The sequence below is a fragment of the Juglans regia genome, chromosome 16 (assembly GCF_001411555.2).
Source record: "Juglans regia cultivar Chandler chromosome 16, Walnut 2.0, whole genome shotgun sequence".
NCBI lineage: Eukaryota > Viridiplantae > Streptophyta > Magnoliopsida > Fagales > Juglandaceae > Juglans > Juglans regia.
Window position 1 is genome coordinate 2,085,188 of NC_049916.1, and position 17,366 is coordinate 2,102,553.

The 17,366-nt window shown below is 33.2% G+C and overlaps 1 protein-coding gene across 1 annotated transcript; it reads right to left on the reverse strand.

Moving 5' to 3' along the window:
- Positions 1–1,809: 1,809 nt before the first annotated feature.
- Positions 1,810–2,817, reverse strand: LOC118344862 (wiskott-Aldrich syndrome protein family member 2-like). The gene has a single exon (XM_035686581.1). It carries the CDS (start codon positions 2,535–2,537, stop codon positions 2,118–2,120), a length of 420 nt encoding a protein of 139 aa, XP_035542474.1. The 5' UTR covers positions 2,538–2,817; the 3' UTR covers positions 1,810–2,117.
- Between the last annotated feature and the right edge of the window lie 14,549 nt (positions 2,818–17,366).

Below are 17,366 nucleotides of genomic sequence, written 5' to 3' on the forward strand. Positions count from 1 at the left end.
AATGATTATTTTCCTCCAATGATCAAGAATATAGATAGAAGATTAAAGCTCCACAAAGCTAGCTGAATATATTAATAAATTTCACTTTATATATTGTTTTCTCTGCTTTTCGAAGAAAATCTCTCACTTCCACCAACATGAGAAAAATTAAAGAAAAAAAGAACAGAAAAAGAAGATAACAACAAGATAATTATGGGTCATTTCACCAATTTAGAACCTCAAATATTGAAGATTAGTATTTCATATATATAAAAGGTGATCAAAGGATATGATTGGGACAGAAATCATATTGTACATGACTTTGGCTTGAATGTTTTAGATATGATGAGATGAAAATTGTAAGCACAGTCGACACAATTTGTCAATACGTCAAAATCAAACTTGGATTTAAACTTGCTTTGTTGTAAAGGATGCATTGAATAATTGAGATGCAATGTTGGAAACTACACAAATAGAGACAATTACATCATGCAATATTGCCAATCAAACACGTTAGGTTGAATTTTGAGTAGAGCCGAAGGACAAACAACTAACCCAAACTGTCCCCAACATGCATTACCGCCCCCCAAGACCATGACGTGTAAAGTAACATGTAACTAAGATCAGACGGTATTGTTGAAGGCGTTCTGTCTTGGGCCCCTCTTATAATTTGGCTGGTGAAACCAAAGTTGATTTCATCCACTGACAACTGACCGCGTAGATCAGATCAATGGGAATGAATTAGTACTCTCACTGACTTCGAGATCATATATATATATATATATATATATATTTACACACTTGATTCAACACAAATACATTTAATAGTGATCAAGACATTAGTAATTAGAACATGCATGGGAAGGTTACCTTCATTTTGAGGAGATATTTCAGAAAATTTCTAATCGCAAACACATAATTATGAGTTCCTTTGGAAGGCCGTACATAATTTTAAAGAGATTATATATTCATTAGTCTTTTATTAGGATTTAATCTCATATATATACTCCTAATTTATAAAGGGAACCAAACTTGGACAAGCCTAGGCGCACCGAGGTCGGCATTAATCTAATTAGGCGTGCATATTAATTATTAGCCTGGGATACAACCCATCAGATGCTTATCACTGATTCCATGATCAAACGCCCACTGCATGCGACACGTGTGACTAGCTAGATTAAGTCTCTTTGTATAGTTAGGTGAGATAATCAGTAAATAATAATAATAATATATTAAATAATAATACAGTAATCTTAATATCCAAACACAGTCGTAGAAAAGCCTCGGCAGCTCAGCAACTAATTAAAGGCAGGCCCATGTAGAGTATTTTTCTCTTTTTTTTTTTCTTTTTTTTTTTTCTCCATATTCTTTTAGATCGTTGTGGACATGAGGAGTAATTAAAGGCAGATCACCGTTGTGGATCCATTTATTCAAGCTTAACTCGTAGGAGTTTTTATAAAATCTGGCCTTTAAAATAAGAATAAATATAGATAAAAATTATTATTGGGAGTATCTATTTTACACACATGATGTAGCATCATGTAGACTATACATCTTTTCAAGTTAGTGTTGAGAACAATCAACTAGAAACAGTTACGTAGTGAATACAAAGTGTGCTCTGCTACAATGCATTAGTTTTTCTTTGCACCCTGATCCCAAGACTTTCGATTTATTAACCAGATCTAATCACATTTATCCCTGAAAACTGCACGCCAAATCAAAAGAGACGCAAAGATGAACAGGGCACACATACCTATGGATCAGATCATCATGAAGAAAACCAAGACAAAAAAATAAAATAAAAAATAAAGACGAAGTCAACTCAGGGAATTAAAGAAGAATCATGCCACAGATCATTGAGTTCAGATCGATACTAAAAAGGAAGAGGAAGAAATATGAACATAATTTCTTACATCACTGGCAACAGATCAGAATAAAGTTGTTATTGAAAATTTCTGAATTGAATTCAGATAAAGCATGAACCAAGATGGGTATTAGTGATTAAAACGAGTACAACTTCTCCCGTCCTTTAAAATCTTGAGCTCACTTGCCCATTAAAAAGAAAAAACCTTTGCCTTAACATATATATGTCCATAAAATTCTCTTCTTCCCAAATTCTGAATCTTACCACAGTGAAGTCACCAAAGATTGGGCAGAAGACCCAACATTAATCCACAGGCCACCAAAACAGGCAACCTCATGACCATGTCCTGGGCGGCACCATTGAAATCCTCGTCAATAGGATACAAGTTGCCAGGTGGACCAGTTATGTATAGGAACGATGACGGCGGGGCAGGCGGCGGAGGGCAGTATTGGGTTGGCGGCTTCTTGGGAGAAGGCGGCGGTGGTGGAAGAGCTGGTGGCGGTGGCGGTGGCGGACAAGGCGGTGGCGGAGATGGTGGTGGTGGGGAGATTTGAGTGCAGGAGGTGCACTTCTCATCACCTTCAGCCGTCCCCGGGACAGTAAAAACGGCAATGATCACCAGGAACAAAGTTAGCAGCAACCGGGCGTCGTTGAAAGGATTTATCTTTATCGGCATATTGAGGCCAGAGTACATGACAGAGTTGCCAGCGAGAAGTTAATGTTTTTGTGGAAGCGGGGGCTTGATCCAGGAAGAGAGATGGCTTTGAAGAAATGAAACAGGGTATAAGGCCGGGGAGGTGAATTAAGAAGGTGGGGGTAATGCGGCAGAGTTGGTATTGTTGTTACGTTATTAGGTGCATGGGGTGGAGTAAAAAAAAGATCGAAATGCCTTTAAAAGTGCTGGGTGTTTTTAGAGGGCAAAATGGTACGAGTTATGAGAGATGCTGTTCTCGTGGACTTTCTCTCTTAGGTCTTTTTAAGGACTTTTCTCATATTTAGGATAGGATGCTTCTTAATTCTTCAAGGGAAATGGTATAACATGCATGTGAATGGTCCAAAAACTATGGGTCCCACGTTACACACTTTAATGAAGAGCCCATACCAGCTTGATGCAGTGCCAATTATTATAATTAATTATTTCTAGAATATGCATGCATGACCTATATAGATATATATATATATATATCATGCACACTATATCATATATGCCACTTAATTTCTATAGCTGATCAAAAAAATATATCTAAGGATGGTGGCATGGTGTGATTTGAATGATAAAAGAATTGATCTGGCCCGCCACTCATGATTAGGTGGAACTTTGGATCGAAGTAAGGCTAAAATTAGGGCCGGTTTGGATTAAAAAATGAGATGAAATGATTTTAAATGAATGATAAAAGTTATAAAAAATATTGTTAGAATATTATTTTTTAATATTATTATTATTTTAAAATTTAAAAAAGTTAAATTATTTATTATATTTTGTATAAAAATTTTAAAAAATTATAATAATAAAATAAAATAAGATGAGATAAAACAATTTCACAACTGACATTTAGTTTTTAAGATCATTAGTTATATTATAGTTGATGATGTGGATCGAGCAGTTATTATTTGAGGCGGTACTATATATCATATCTACGTTTACAAAAGCAACTATATATAGATTGATAGTTAATCGATCTGTAGATAACAGTATATATAGATTGATAGTTAATCGATCTGTAGATAACAGATTAAGAATCCGTTTAGATTTAGAGATGAGTTAAGATGGTTTTAAATGAATTGAATAAAATATTATTTTTTAATATTATTATTATTTTGACATTTATTTAAAAATAATAAGATGAGATGAGTTAAAATGAATTTTCAATCCAAATCGAGGCTAAGGTATAAATATATATATATATATATATATACACTAGCAGTTATATAATGTGCAAAGCACGTTTGCCCATTTGTCTAATTGAAAATGATGTGTCCAAAAAAATAATATGATGTGTAAAAATAATATGTCTTTTTATAGAAAATTAGTTAGTTAATAATTTAATATATAGGAGCAGAAAAATAAATTTTAACAAGCATCATAATGATAACAAAACGTTACAATAATATGAATAATATGAAAATTAAAAGATTTTAGATATTTTAACAATAGTTTTCTTAGCAAAATATATGAATTGTGTAGAATTTAACCACAATATTCAATGACCTAGAGAGCACTGAAAAAATAAAAAATCTTTTATTTCTATATTACTCTTATATTTTTTTATCATTAAAGTAAATCTTTTCTATTTTGAAAACTCTAAAAATATTATAATGGTAGAAATTATTTTATCTAAATAATTTTAGTTAATTAAGAATATTATGAGATTTAAATTATATTAAAAACTCTAATATTTATATGATTTTATTCTCTTAAAAATATTTAACAAAACTCTATCTTTTATTTTATTGTTTAGTACTGTTTATAACTGTAGCACATTACTGTAGCAATGTTCAACACTGTTTATTACTATTTATACTGTTCAACCTTGTTTATTACTGTAATTCTGTTCATTACTATTTACGTTTATAACCACTTTAAGTTAAAGTATAAGTGTGTATATATATATATATATATATATATATATATATATATTAGATGAGAGTCCAATATTTAATTAAAGATAACTTGCATCCTACGAAGCTTAAATTTTGTAATATATATTTCACATGATCAACTCATGTTTTAACTTATTGGAATTGATGAAATGCATGTTGTGCATCCGCACATGATCCCCAGGCCCCAGCACCGGCTAATCTGGCTAATGATTAAGGCTCACAATGCACGCCGGTACGTAATATTCAATTAAAAATTTTATTCATCATATTCACATTATATGTTATATATAATTTTTTTTTCTTATTAAATATGTAATATATGAATGATAAATAGATTAATGAAATTTAGTTTAAAAAGAATAAAAAAAAATAAAGAAAAATAAGTGTAGTATATGCATGATGTGTAGAGATCGATGATGAATGATAAAACTCACTTCAAATTAACCAACACGGTTAATGGAGTTGTCATAATTATTGATCGTATTTAATTTTTGACATGATAAAAAAAGGAAGATCTTGTTACAATCAAAGTACTTAATTTAAGCATTAATTTATATACGCGGGCGATGTGGATTGATCAAGAATTTAATTAATTAGGTCGGTGTGCTAATTTATATCAATAAATTTGATGATTAGACTACTTGTAGTACTTGTGATCAAGACATCATAAACACATGCATGCATCATGCAGTAAGAAAACGACTCATGAGACATGAGGTACACTACAAGAAAACTACTTATTAGTAGTTAATTAATTTCAATGAAATGATTATTTACAGTTAAAATAAATCTATTTTAGTCATAAATAATTTTTTCGTCGTAATTAAATGGTCACAAAAACTTATTTTTCTTATAATGGTACTTAGATGAAATATGAGTACTTTTGATGAAATAGAAGCCATAATAAAGCACACCTCATGATATGAATATGTGTGAATTAAAGTAGTCTCTCCATTATATAAAAAGTAATGATATTCACATAATATATTTTATAATATATATTTTAAAATGAAAATATTTTTATAAAATGATGTTACTTTTATAAAATATTTTACTAAATTATCATTTATTTTAAAATATGATTATATAATATATTGTAAAAAATAACTTGTGTTTATCATTTTTCTTATATAAATACATATAGATTCCACAGCTAGCAAAATACAAACCATAGAGTCGGTCATATATATGGACACGTTAGGAGTCGTAGCTAAGACAGCTCATCACTCACATATATATTCAGCCCGGCCCCCAATTATCAAAGGAAAAGAGGTCACTCTCCCGGTCTCCTATACCTTTATCAAAGTCATCCACCTTATCGATATATTTAAGTTTAATTTCCTTGGTCCTCCACCTACCTACTACTTGTTCCACACTATCAACAATTCTAATTAGTTTTTTTTTTTTTTTTTCTAGATTTTTTAAATGGGGCACCATAAATATTTTTGGTCCTAAGAAATCTTCAGGTCGTCTTACTACGTATTAAAAGTAATTAATGTTCATGGAGAATTGAAGAATAGGATTCCCAACTTGCTCTTTGCATTGCTCTTTGAATCGAATTTTTCTAATTAACCACACACATAATGAATAAGGCCGAGGCCTTGGCGTAAGATCCACTACTACTACAGAGAATTTTGAGTCATAATTATAGGAAAATATATATGTAACGTCTTAATGAAAGGTCCAAATTATATGGTCTATATTCTAAAAGGATTAGTCAATGATATAATTAGAATCTTATTGAAACCTTATAAAGAGCAAGAACTTCTCATTTTCAAATAATGTGGAATCTCATACATCACCTATTCTTATTCTTTTCATATGGGGTATCACAATATATATATAGGAGCATAAATTAGAGTTATTAATTATATTCTAATTTAAATAATTTACGTGGAATCATAGTGATAGTACTGTAGCCATGGATTTTGTTAAATGCACATCTGAAAATTGTTAGTGCTTTGTTCACTAATGCTGGTGATTTCCTGCCTAAAAATCCCTTCCACTAAAAAATCCTCAATTAGTGACTCAACATGAGTAGTACTATTAAAAAAAATATTAAATGTTTGAGTACGTTTTGATGGAATAATACAATATAGGATATATGAGGAGGGACAGCCTTAGCTAGAAAGTTTTAATGGATGCAATTAGTGACTTTGATTGCAGATTTGGAGACCAATACGGTCTCCTGAAGAAATGTATGAAAGAAAAGGGGACAAAGTGTTGGGAATATGAAATCTGCAGACACACATACCTACGTACAGATGAGTGCATGCAAGAGGAAGAGATTACTTTCTCTTTATCTTTTTTTGGCCAAAAGGAAGGCGGCACCTCCAGCACTTTATTAAAGAAACCTCAATTGTGACAGAAGGAAACCGTGATTACAATACTAACCAACTTATTAAAACCAGTCAACCCAATTCTCAATCCCCATCTAAACATGCCTATGACATAACAACAAAACCAGTAAAGCAGAAACATTTCATACTCCCACCGACTAAAGATTCACTATGTACAGAAAGAAAAAAAACAAGGCCACTTTAGAACTATAAATCATATCCTCCTTAAGTAAGGCAAGCTAAATTTGTCTGTTCTAAGAATACCTTTGAGCTGTAAAGGCATCTGTTCAGCCAAAAACCACTCATTATTGCTTCCATTTCCTCTTAAATGAGCCAATAAAATCACTGCAGAAGACACATTATTTCCTCTCAAAAATCTTCCATATACCATAAACTACATCTCTCTTCCCTCAGCCACTTGATCACAAGACTTGAGTCCATCTCAACAATTACATTATCACAACCCAGCTCCTTGCATTTCTGAAGCCCAATCAACAAAGCCATCAATTCTACTCTATTATTAGTGCTGACATCAATATTAGTTGCAAAAGAAAATTTAAACATACCTTCCTCATTTCTCAATACACCACCTGCACCCAATGCTCCTGGGTTTCCCTTACTACTACCATCAACATTTAATTTTAACCATCCAACACTTGGCTTCTTCCATGAGACTGCAATGACTCTTCTCGGCTTGGGCCTCATAACTGATACTTGCAGCAAGTTCAAGATTAGCTCATCTCTTTTCAATAATTTAGATGCAGCCTTAAGCCTAATCCTCACCCAGCTTATCCAATACTTCACCGACCTCCACAAAATGGCAACAAACTCCCTCCTCCCTTCCATTCTTAATGAACATCTCCAACACCACAGCCGCCACAAATAATAACTAGTATTAAACCAATTAAATTTCCCACCTGCGAAGAGCTTTTGGCATGCCTGAACCATGCCTCAACAACCTCCCTCCATGTCCTGTGAGCAACATAATTTAAACCTAATACATTAGAAGCCAACCTCCATATATCTGCAGCTACCCTTCCTCCATAGAGCGCACATGGTTTAATTCTTCAATGTTACCTTCTGCACAAGACTCGCATTTAGACACCAAAGGAATACCAATACGTCGTATGCGATCATTTGCACTCAAACATTGAGATAGAGCTCGCCACATAGTAACTGAAAATTTTATTGGCAATGTAGCATGCCAAACCCACTCCACCCATTGTCTTTTTGGAGCTACCACACGTACCAAATTCCAGGCACTATGAGCTAAAAACTTGCCATCCGAATTTCTTAACCAAATCAAAATATCCGAGCCTTCTTTGGTTCCTCCAATCTTTGTCAAACTTTGATAAACTAAATCACGACCAACTAGCTAGACTAATAAATCATTATCCCAACTATCCTCCACCATACATTGCCTAATACTCAAATTTTGCTTGGCAAAATTCTCCTACTGATTACAAAGTGGACCTGAGTCCATCCACTTATCCCTCCAAAATGATATACTCCCCTCCTTAACAAGCCACTTGGAATTATCGAGAACAATTGGAACTAATTCCATTACCATCCTCCAAAACCTAGAGCCTTTCTTTGGATTCACGAGTGAAATATGCTGATCTCTCACATACTTCGCCCTGAAAAAATTCGCCCACAGTGAGTTACCAGTCAATAGTTTCCATGCAAATTTAATATGCATCGACCTTTGGACATCAAACATTCCTGAGACCAACCCCTCCCTCATCCATTGGCATACAAAGCAGGTCCCAAGACACCCCACCTACGCTTAGGCTTGCCATCCAAAAAGTCCCAGAAAAAGTTACTAAACAACTTATTGATCGTGTTCAATACAGATTTTGGGACATTTATAACTGCTAACAAATGTATAGGCATGCTGGACAATACATGCTGTAACAAAATCAGCCTTGCACCCGAAGATAAGAACTTAATCTTCCAACCTTCTATTTTTTGTCAAATTCGCTGCACCATTTCTTCCAAATACACACCCTTCATCTGGCCAGAGATAATTTGATCCCCCAGGTATTTAACCGGAAATTTCCCTTCTAAAAAACCTGACAGTCGAAGAAGCAATCGTTGTCTAGGAACTGAAATTTTAGAATAGAAAAAAATAGAAGATTTATCCTCATTTACCATCTGTACCGACCAACTTGCATACAAAGAAAGGGTATCTTTAATTGCCTTAACCGACCTTCAGGAGAAACCAAAGAGCCACCTCTCGACTGAGAAAAAGCCCCAACCTCTCCTACCTCAAACTTTTTCTTCAAGACGAGTGAAAACTTCTTCCACTAGAATAAATAAATAAGGCGAAAGTGGATCTCCTTGTTGAAGACCCCTCCCACCTTTGAAAATCCTCTAGCCGTCCCGTTCATAACAATCGAGTACCACGGCGTAGCCATACATTGATTAATAAGATTGCATGCCTCAGGAGAGAAACCAAAAGCCCAAATCAGATGCATTAAAAAATCTCAATCAATGGTATCATAGGCCTTTGCCATATCTATTTTCATCATAATATTCCCACCTCTAACTGGCTTGTTAATGTTGTGAACTAGCTCATGAGTAAGACTAATGTTATCAAATACACTCCTTCCAGGAAGGAAGGCACCTTGCTCCAAAGAAATAACCCGATTCAAAACCGACATTAAACGACCCACCAAAATCTTGGAGCATATTTTATAGACCACGAAACAAAGACTTATCGGCCTGAATTTATCAAACAATGATGGACTCAACACTTTGGGAATTAAAACAATGAAAGAGGATGTATAGAACCTTGGGAGTGGCACGCCCGGAAAGAACTCACCAACAGCTTTCCTAGATCATTTTTAACCAAATCCCAGCAATGTTGAAAAAAACTAGATCCAAAGCCATCTGGGCCTGGGCTGTTATCCACCGGAATAAAGAATAAGGCATCCTTTATCTCCTTTTCAGAAGGACCCTGACAAAGATCAAGATTCTCAGCCTGCTGAACCTCAACATACACTGAATCGGATAGATCAAGAAGATTATTTTGAGGCCTAGCTTGGAGGAAAGCATCAAAATAACTAATTGTTATATCATGTATAGCTTTTGGAGAAGAAAGAACCCGACCATCACTCAATCACATTTCAATTACAACCTTATGCCTCCTCGCCTGCAAGGCTGGAAAAAAAAAATTAATTTCACCATGATCAACCCAAGATTGCTTGACATGCTGAGCAATTCGGGTCTCCTCCCTTTTTAACCAAGCTGAAAGCTCAAGTTTATCCACCAAAACCTCATTTTCAACCTCCTCCAAAAATCCTTCTTGAAGCCATGTATCACTTTCCTCTACTCTCGCTTCCAACCTTTTAATATGCTCCCCAATCCACCCAAATACCTCCTTATTCCAGCTTCTAAGCACCACTTGGAGTCTTTTTAATTTAAAGGCAAGTTTCAAATGACTCGAACCACTAGTAACTTCCTGCCAATTCCTAGAGACACACCTCCAAAAATCTGCATGAGATGTCCACATTTGCAAGAACTTGAAGGAGCTCGGTCCATATTTTAGCGCTATATCAGACAATCCAAGTATCATTGGAGCATGATCCGAGGTTCTACATCCTAGATATGTGACTACACAAGAGGGATATATTTCCAAACCTTTGGCATTACAATGACCCCTGTCCAGACGAACCCAACTATGTGTTAAACCCCTTTGCCCATTACACTAAGAGAACTTAGTACCTCGAAAAGGAAGATCAATGAGACCTCCAGCATCAATAAAATTACAGAACTCCTTCATTGCACAAGACAGCCTCAAATTGCCTCCCCTCCTCTCCCTATCGTCTCCAGAGAAGAGATTACTTGAGAAAGAGCTAGCGATCGAGCTAGCACCGTCCCATTTTCTTAAAGCATGCATCTTCCACCCATTTTCACGTTGGCCTTCTTCATCCCATGCATGCATGCAATACTCTTACATTAAAATAATCTTCACTATTAACTGTAAAGTCGATGTTAGTATACATCCTACATACTCTAATATATATATATATATATATATATATATATATATAGCTTTGGCAACTTTCATTGATAAGGCGTGGCTTTGTCTTACATCCCGCTAAAAATCTAGTACTTGATACATTCTGTTGAAAAGCGGAAAAGTGAATAGACAAGATTGGAAGATTGATGAAAAAAACAACTTATTTTTTTCATTTAAAGCAATTTTTTCCATTAAATTTTCAAACAAAATATATCTATTAAATTTTTAAAGGGATGTAAGCCAAATCCATAAGCCATTGAAGAAAGATTTGCCACTTCTTGGTCTTGGAGGCACAATAAACTCCAATTTTTTTTTCATTCCATGTCTAACAAGCACTAGTCTTGCATAAATTTTTTGAAAAAAGTATCCATTAAAAAAAATCTATTTTTATGGTAATTTAAATTTTTTTTAGAGTAATACTAGATATAGTGTTAAGGTATATATATAAGTCGCACTAACTTTTTTTTTAAAAAAATAGGATCTACTATTAAAAAATAATTATTTTATATGGATTTCAACTTACTCTTCTTTTTTTTTAAAACAAAAAAATATGCGTAAAACTATAAATATTTTTTTTTTCAAAAGACCAACTAAACTTACAAAGTTACATGGCTACTTAAGGCCTTGTTTGGATATAAAAATAGTTTCATCTCATCTCATCATTACAATTTTATCAAATTTTCACATAAAATATAATAAACAATTCAACATTTTTAAATCTCAAAACAATAATAATATTAAAAAATAATATTCTAATAATATTTTATTCGACTTTTAATTTTTATCTAAAACTATCTCATCTCCTTCCACTATCCAAAGTTAGCCTACGGACTCAAAAGACCTTTGGAGTATTGTATAGTCGGTTCCATCGTCTACGGCTATCATCCAGCCCATATAAAAAGTCCATAATTTTCCCAAAATGTTTCAAAAATAGCCCACTTCCTGAAAAATTGATTCTTCAAACAATCTATGCACACCACCACAACCAACGCAAAATTCTAAATACAATTTGTGATATGCTTCAAAGTCTAATCAACCCTTTGTAGAAGGTCTATTAGATCATTTTAGTTATGTTTAGATATTGAGGTAATTTCAAATGATTTGTAAATAATAGTAAAAAAACAGTAATTAGTAATAAAAAAGTAGTTAACAAAATAAAAACCTAGAAGGCTCTTGTGTATCGAGAGAACAGGAAATATTATTCATTTTAAAAAAATAAAATAAGTAAAATACAATATATTTATACTATGGACATATAATTAATCCTAGAGTATATTAAAGGTACAATTGACACGTGTAAAATACACTTGATAGTTGATACACCCCTTCAAGATGGAGTGTAAATAGAATGAACTCTTGGTGATCAATTGTTGAAACTGTTGATGACCAAGAGCTTTGGTAAGAACATCAGCAAGTTGGTGTTGAGAAGCAAGGTGAAAAGTCTTGATGATTTGAGCTTGAATCTTGTCATGGATGAAATGACAGTCCAACTCAATATGTTTTGTCCTTTCATGAAAAACTAGAATGACAGCAATGTGCAAAGCAGCCTGACTATCACAAAATAATTTAGCATTGTGAGAATGAGATATACCAAAATCAAAGAAAAGGGTAAGAAGCCTAACAATTTTACAAGTAGTAGATGTCATTGAGTGATATTCAGTTTCAACAGAAGAACGAGAAACAATTGGTTGTTTCTTGGTTTTCCAGGATACTAAAAAATCACCAAGAAACACACAATATCTAAATCTGCAAAAACTTTAATGGTTAGGGAGTTGGTAGTTGGAAATAAAAGACCATGACCAGGAGTACTCTTTACATATTGTAAAGTTTGATAAGCTGCTGTCAAATAAGGATGTTTGGGTTGAGCCATATACTGACTATGTCGATGAACTGAGTAAGACAGATTTGGCCTTGTAATTCTAAGATATAGAAGCCTACCAATGAGCCTACGAAAGACTGTGGGAACTGGTAACAAGTCCCCATTTTCTTTATTCAGTTTGATAATCTGCTCCATGGAAAAGGAAATAGGTTTAGATGCAAGAAAACCAACATCTTAGAGAATCTCGAGAGCATAATTCCTTTGGCATAGATAGATGCCATGTGAAAACCTTGCTAACTTCCAAGCCAAGAAAGTACTTGAGATGACTAAGATCCTTAAGCTTGAACTTATTACCAAGTAAGGATTTTAAATGCTCCACAGATTGTAGATAATTACTAACCATCAAAATATCATCAACATAAACAAGAATGACAATAAAAGAGGGACCATGTGATTTGGTAAAAAGTGCTTTTAATTGGATAAATCCCAACTCAAGAAGAGTATTAGAAAAATTAGAAAACCAGTGGAGGGAAGCCTGTTTCAGACCATAAATAGACTTATTAAGTTTGCAAACTTTGGACCCCCTTTAATGTGGAAACCAGGAGGTAATTTTATGTACACCTCTTCCAATAGATTCCCATGCACAAATGCATTATTAGCATCAAGCTAAATAAGATGTCAATTCTGTAAAACAACAATAGCTAACAAAGTTTGAGCAGTAGCCATTTTAGCTATTAGTAAAAAAGTTTCAAAATAATCCAAACCTTCTTTTTGGGTATAACTCTTGGCAACCAATCTTGCCTTGTATTGTTCTATAGAGTCATAACACGATACTTAATTTTTTAAACCTACCTACAGCCTATGAGTTTTTTTGCCAGGAGGCAGTGGAGTAATAGTCCATGTATTGTTACTTTTCAAAACTGTAATCTCAGCAGTCATATCATCTTTCTAATGAAAGTGCTGGACTGCTTGATGATAAAACTGAGGTTCAATATCAGCAGTAATGGATAAGGCAAAAGACTTATGATTAAAAGATAAACAATCATAAGAAAGAAAGTTTGAAATGTCATACTTGGTGCTTGAAGGAAGGGGAGAATAGGAAAAACATGCTGTAAGATCTGATGTAGAGTCTGCAGAAGAAGAATTGCCATAGAAATTATGCAAGTAACTAGTGACTCCTCTTATTCTAGTTGATTACTCACTTTTTCAAAATTAGGAATATGAGGAGGGATAGCATCAGGTAGAAAATGATTGTCAAGGGAAGAATGGTCTGGTTAAGATACTATTGAAGGTATAGGAAAAGAATCTAATGTTGAGGATTCAGTAGGAAATGAGAGACATATGTTTGAAGGTGAAACAAACTTAGGAGGGAAAAATCTTGAGATTTGAAAGGGAAATATGTTAATGAATGACAACGAGTCTAGATACAAAGTATTGATTGGTGTTCATATCAAGAAGTTTATAACCTTTGATACCGAAAGGATATCCAAGGAAAACACATGTACGAGCCTTGGGATCAAAATTTGTGTGAGATTTTTGTAAGGTAGAAGCAAAACACAAACAACCGAAAGTTCTTAAGTGATCATAGAGGGAGAAGAATGAAACAAAAGCTCAAAAGTAGATTTATGTTTCAAGATAGGAGTAGGTGACCTATTAATGATGCAAGTGGTTGTTAAAACAGCATCACCCCAAAACTTCAAATGAGATTGGAATATTAAGGCTCGAGCTATGTTAAGAATGTGTTGATGCTTTCTTTCCACCATCTGTTGTGGAGTTTCAACACAATTGTGTTGATGAATGACACATTTGGACTTTAGAAATGTGGAAAGGGAAAATTTTGTACCATCGTCAATACAATTTTTTTTTTTTTTAATTTTAATATGGAACTGAGTTTTGACTAGATTGAAAAAATTTTGAATGAGAATTGGCACTTCAGATTTACATTTGAAAAGGTAAATAAATCTAAGTAGCAGGAGTAGAATCATCAACAATAGTAAATATATATATATATATATATATGTAACTTTCAACAGTAGGGATGGAGAAAAGTCCCCAAACATCACAATGAACAAGATCAAAAGGAAAAACAAAAAAATGATGGTTATTAGGAAAATGTAATTTTTCTGTTTGGCCAGTGGAAAAATTGTACATGAGTATTAGGTATAACCAATTTAAGAACAAATTTATTCACAAACAACATCCTCAAAACAAAAGGATGATCTAGTCTATTATGCCAAAACTCAAACAATGAGCATTTGAAAGATACATAACAAATAAGTGAAAGTAAAGCATTAAAAGAACTAGAAACTGCATTATATGAAACGAGAAAAGATTGTAAGTGAGAAGAAAAACAAGAGCCTGGTTGTTGCAAGATGTAAAGTCCTCCTCTCTGTTTACCTACTCCAATTAGCTTCCAGTGGATCGGGTTTTGAATGAAACATATATCAAATGAAAAAAAAAAAGTAAGTAATTTAGTGAGCTTGCTGATAGAAATCAACTTGAAAATGAATGCAGGAACACAAAGAACATCATGAAGAATAAGATGTTCAGAAATGTGAATAGTACCAATGTGTAACAAATACAGATTGACCATTAGCAAGTTTAACAGATGTATTAACAACAAAAGTAATGGAAGAAAAAAAAATCTACAGATGGAACCATATGATCTATGGCTCCCGTATCAAGAATTCAACAATGAGGATCAAACAACTTAGAGTAAGTAGAAGAAAAAAAAAGAGTATTATTGCACAAGTGATGAGTAAAAAAAAAAACTAGAGAACAAATAAGGGTTTGAAGCTGCATTAATAGCATGAGTGGAGTCATCAGAATGTTTTGGGAGTGAAGCATGGACATAAGTTGTTGATACTAAGACTTAGTTAGAGAAAAGGGAGAAGCAATTGAGGAAGTGTTGTCATTGAGAACAACTTGATTGGCCAGACTGTTGCCTTGGCTTTGGCTTGTATCTCGGTGGAAATCCATACAATTTATAACACTTCTCAACAACATGACCAGTGATTCCACAATATTTACACACTGGTCATTCTTTCTTGGAGAAGGATTTGATAGATCTGGAATTCTTAGTCTTAGTAACAAACGCATATGAGTCAACAGAGGGAAGAGAGAGGAATTGAGATTTTCCTTTGTTGCTCTTCTTGTAGAACAAGAGAAAATACTTTATTAAGAGATGACAGAGACTCCATTAACAAGATTTGAGCCCTTTTGGAATAAAATGATTCATTCAATTCCATAAGAAATTGTAAAATGCACTCATGTTGAACATATGAGTTCAATGTATGCACAACTCCACAAGAACAAGCCGGAACATGTTTGTAATTTACCAACTCGTCTCAAAGGGCTTTCAAGCGAGTGAAATAAGCACTCATCAGAAGTTGTCCTTGAGAGAGAGCGAAAATAGATTTTTGCAACTGGAAAATCTGAGGACCGTTCTTCTGAGAGAAGCATTCCTTGAGATCGAGCCAAATCTTATGTGCAGTAGTAATATACAAAACACTACCAAAAAATCAGACGAAATAGAGTTAAGGAGCCAAGAAGTCACCATATTATTGCAGTGTAGTCATGGAGAAAGAAGAGAATTGGTTGGATCTAAAGGCTTGAGAATGTAACCATCGACAAACCCTAACTTGTTCTTTACTAAGAGAGCCATGATTATAGATCGAGACCATGTGAGATAGTTATCACCGATTAAGAGTTGCATAACAAGAATGACACTGGGATTGTCACTATCATGAAGAAAGAAAGGGCTGGTAGCATCGTCAGAGAGAAAGGGTTGAGTCGACGTCATAGAAGAGGAAAAACAACTGATATAATAACAAAGTAAAAACCTAGAAGGTTCTTGTGTATTCAAGAGAATAGGAATATTATTCATCTGACAAAAATAAAATAAGTAAAATCCAATGAATTTATACTATGGGCAGATAATTAACCCTAGAGTATATTAAAGGTATAGTTGAAACATGTAAAATATACTTGATAGTAGTAAATAATTTATAAATAATAATGAGACTACTTCACTTACCAAACACAACCTTTAAATTGTTTTTCAATACATTTAAGAGCATTACAAGGCATGTGCTGAGAAATCTATTACATACATATTAAATTATAAAATAATATTTTAGCTTAATTTCTAATCAAATTGGATGATTAAATTTTATAAAAAAAACACCGTAAGAGATATTTACGCGAAATTTATGTTGCTTAGTGGCTTTATATATAAATAATATTAAAGTAAAATTTTACAAATTACAGCTTCGTTCTATTACTATTTCACTCTGACGAGGTCACCTGATTAATTGACATTTAATTTTTTTCTTTTAAAAATATAAAATAAAATCTAATATTAATAAAAGTCTCACATTTTACGTAATAGAACTATGTATCATTTGGATCGACACTTTGCATTTATCTTTTCAGAATGAGAAATTTTATTGTCGAGTCGGTATATAGAATATGTTTAAGAAAATTTTTATATGACATAAGTTGATTAAGAAAATAAATTTTAAATTATAAATTTTAAAAATTAAATTTTTATCATTTAAATAAGATAAATAATATTTATAATTGTGAAATATATAAATGTCGCGTAAATCTTTTAAAAAAAGTAAATAAATATGAGATTCAATTGAATTTTTTTTTTTTTAACAATAAACTCTATTTTTGTTTTCAAACAAATTACCTAACTTTTGTGCAATCCACGACTTATGTAACGTTATGTAACGT

Coding starts and splice junctions, on each gene's coding strand:
- LOC118344862 (XM_035686581.1), bottom strand. CDS start 2,537: ATGTACTCTGGCCTCAATATGCCGATAAAGATAAATCCTTTCAACGAC.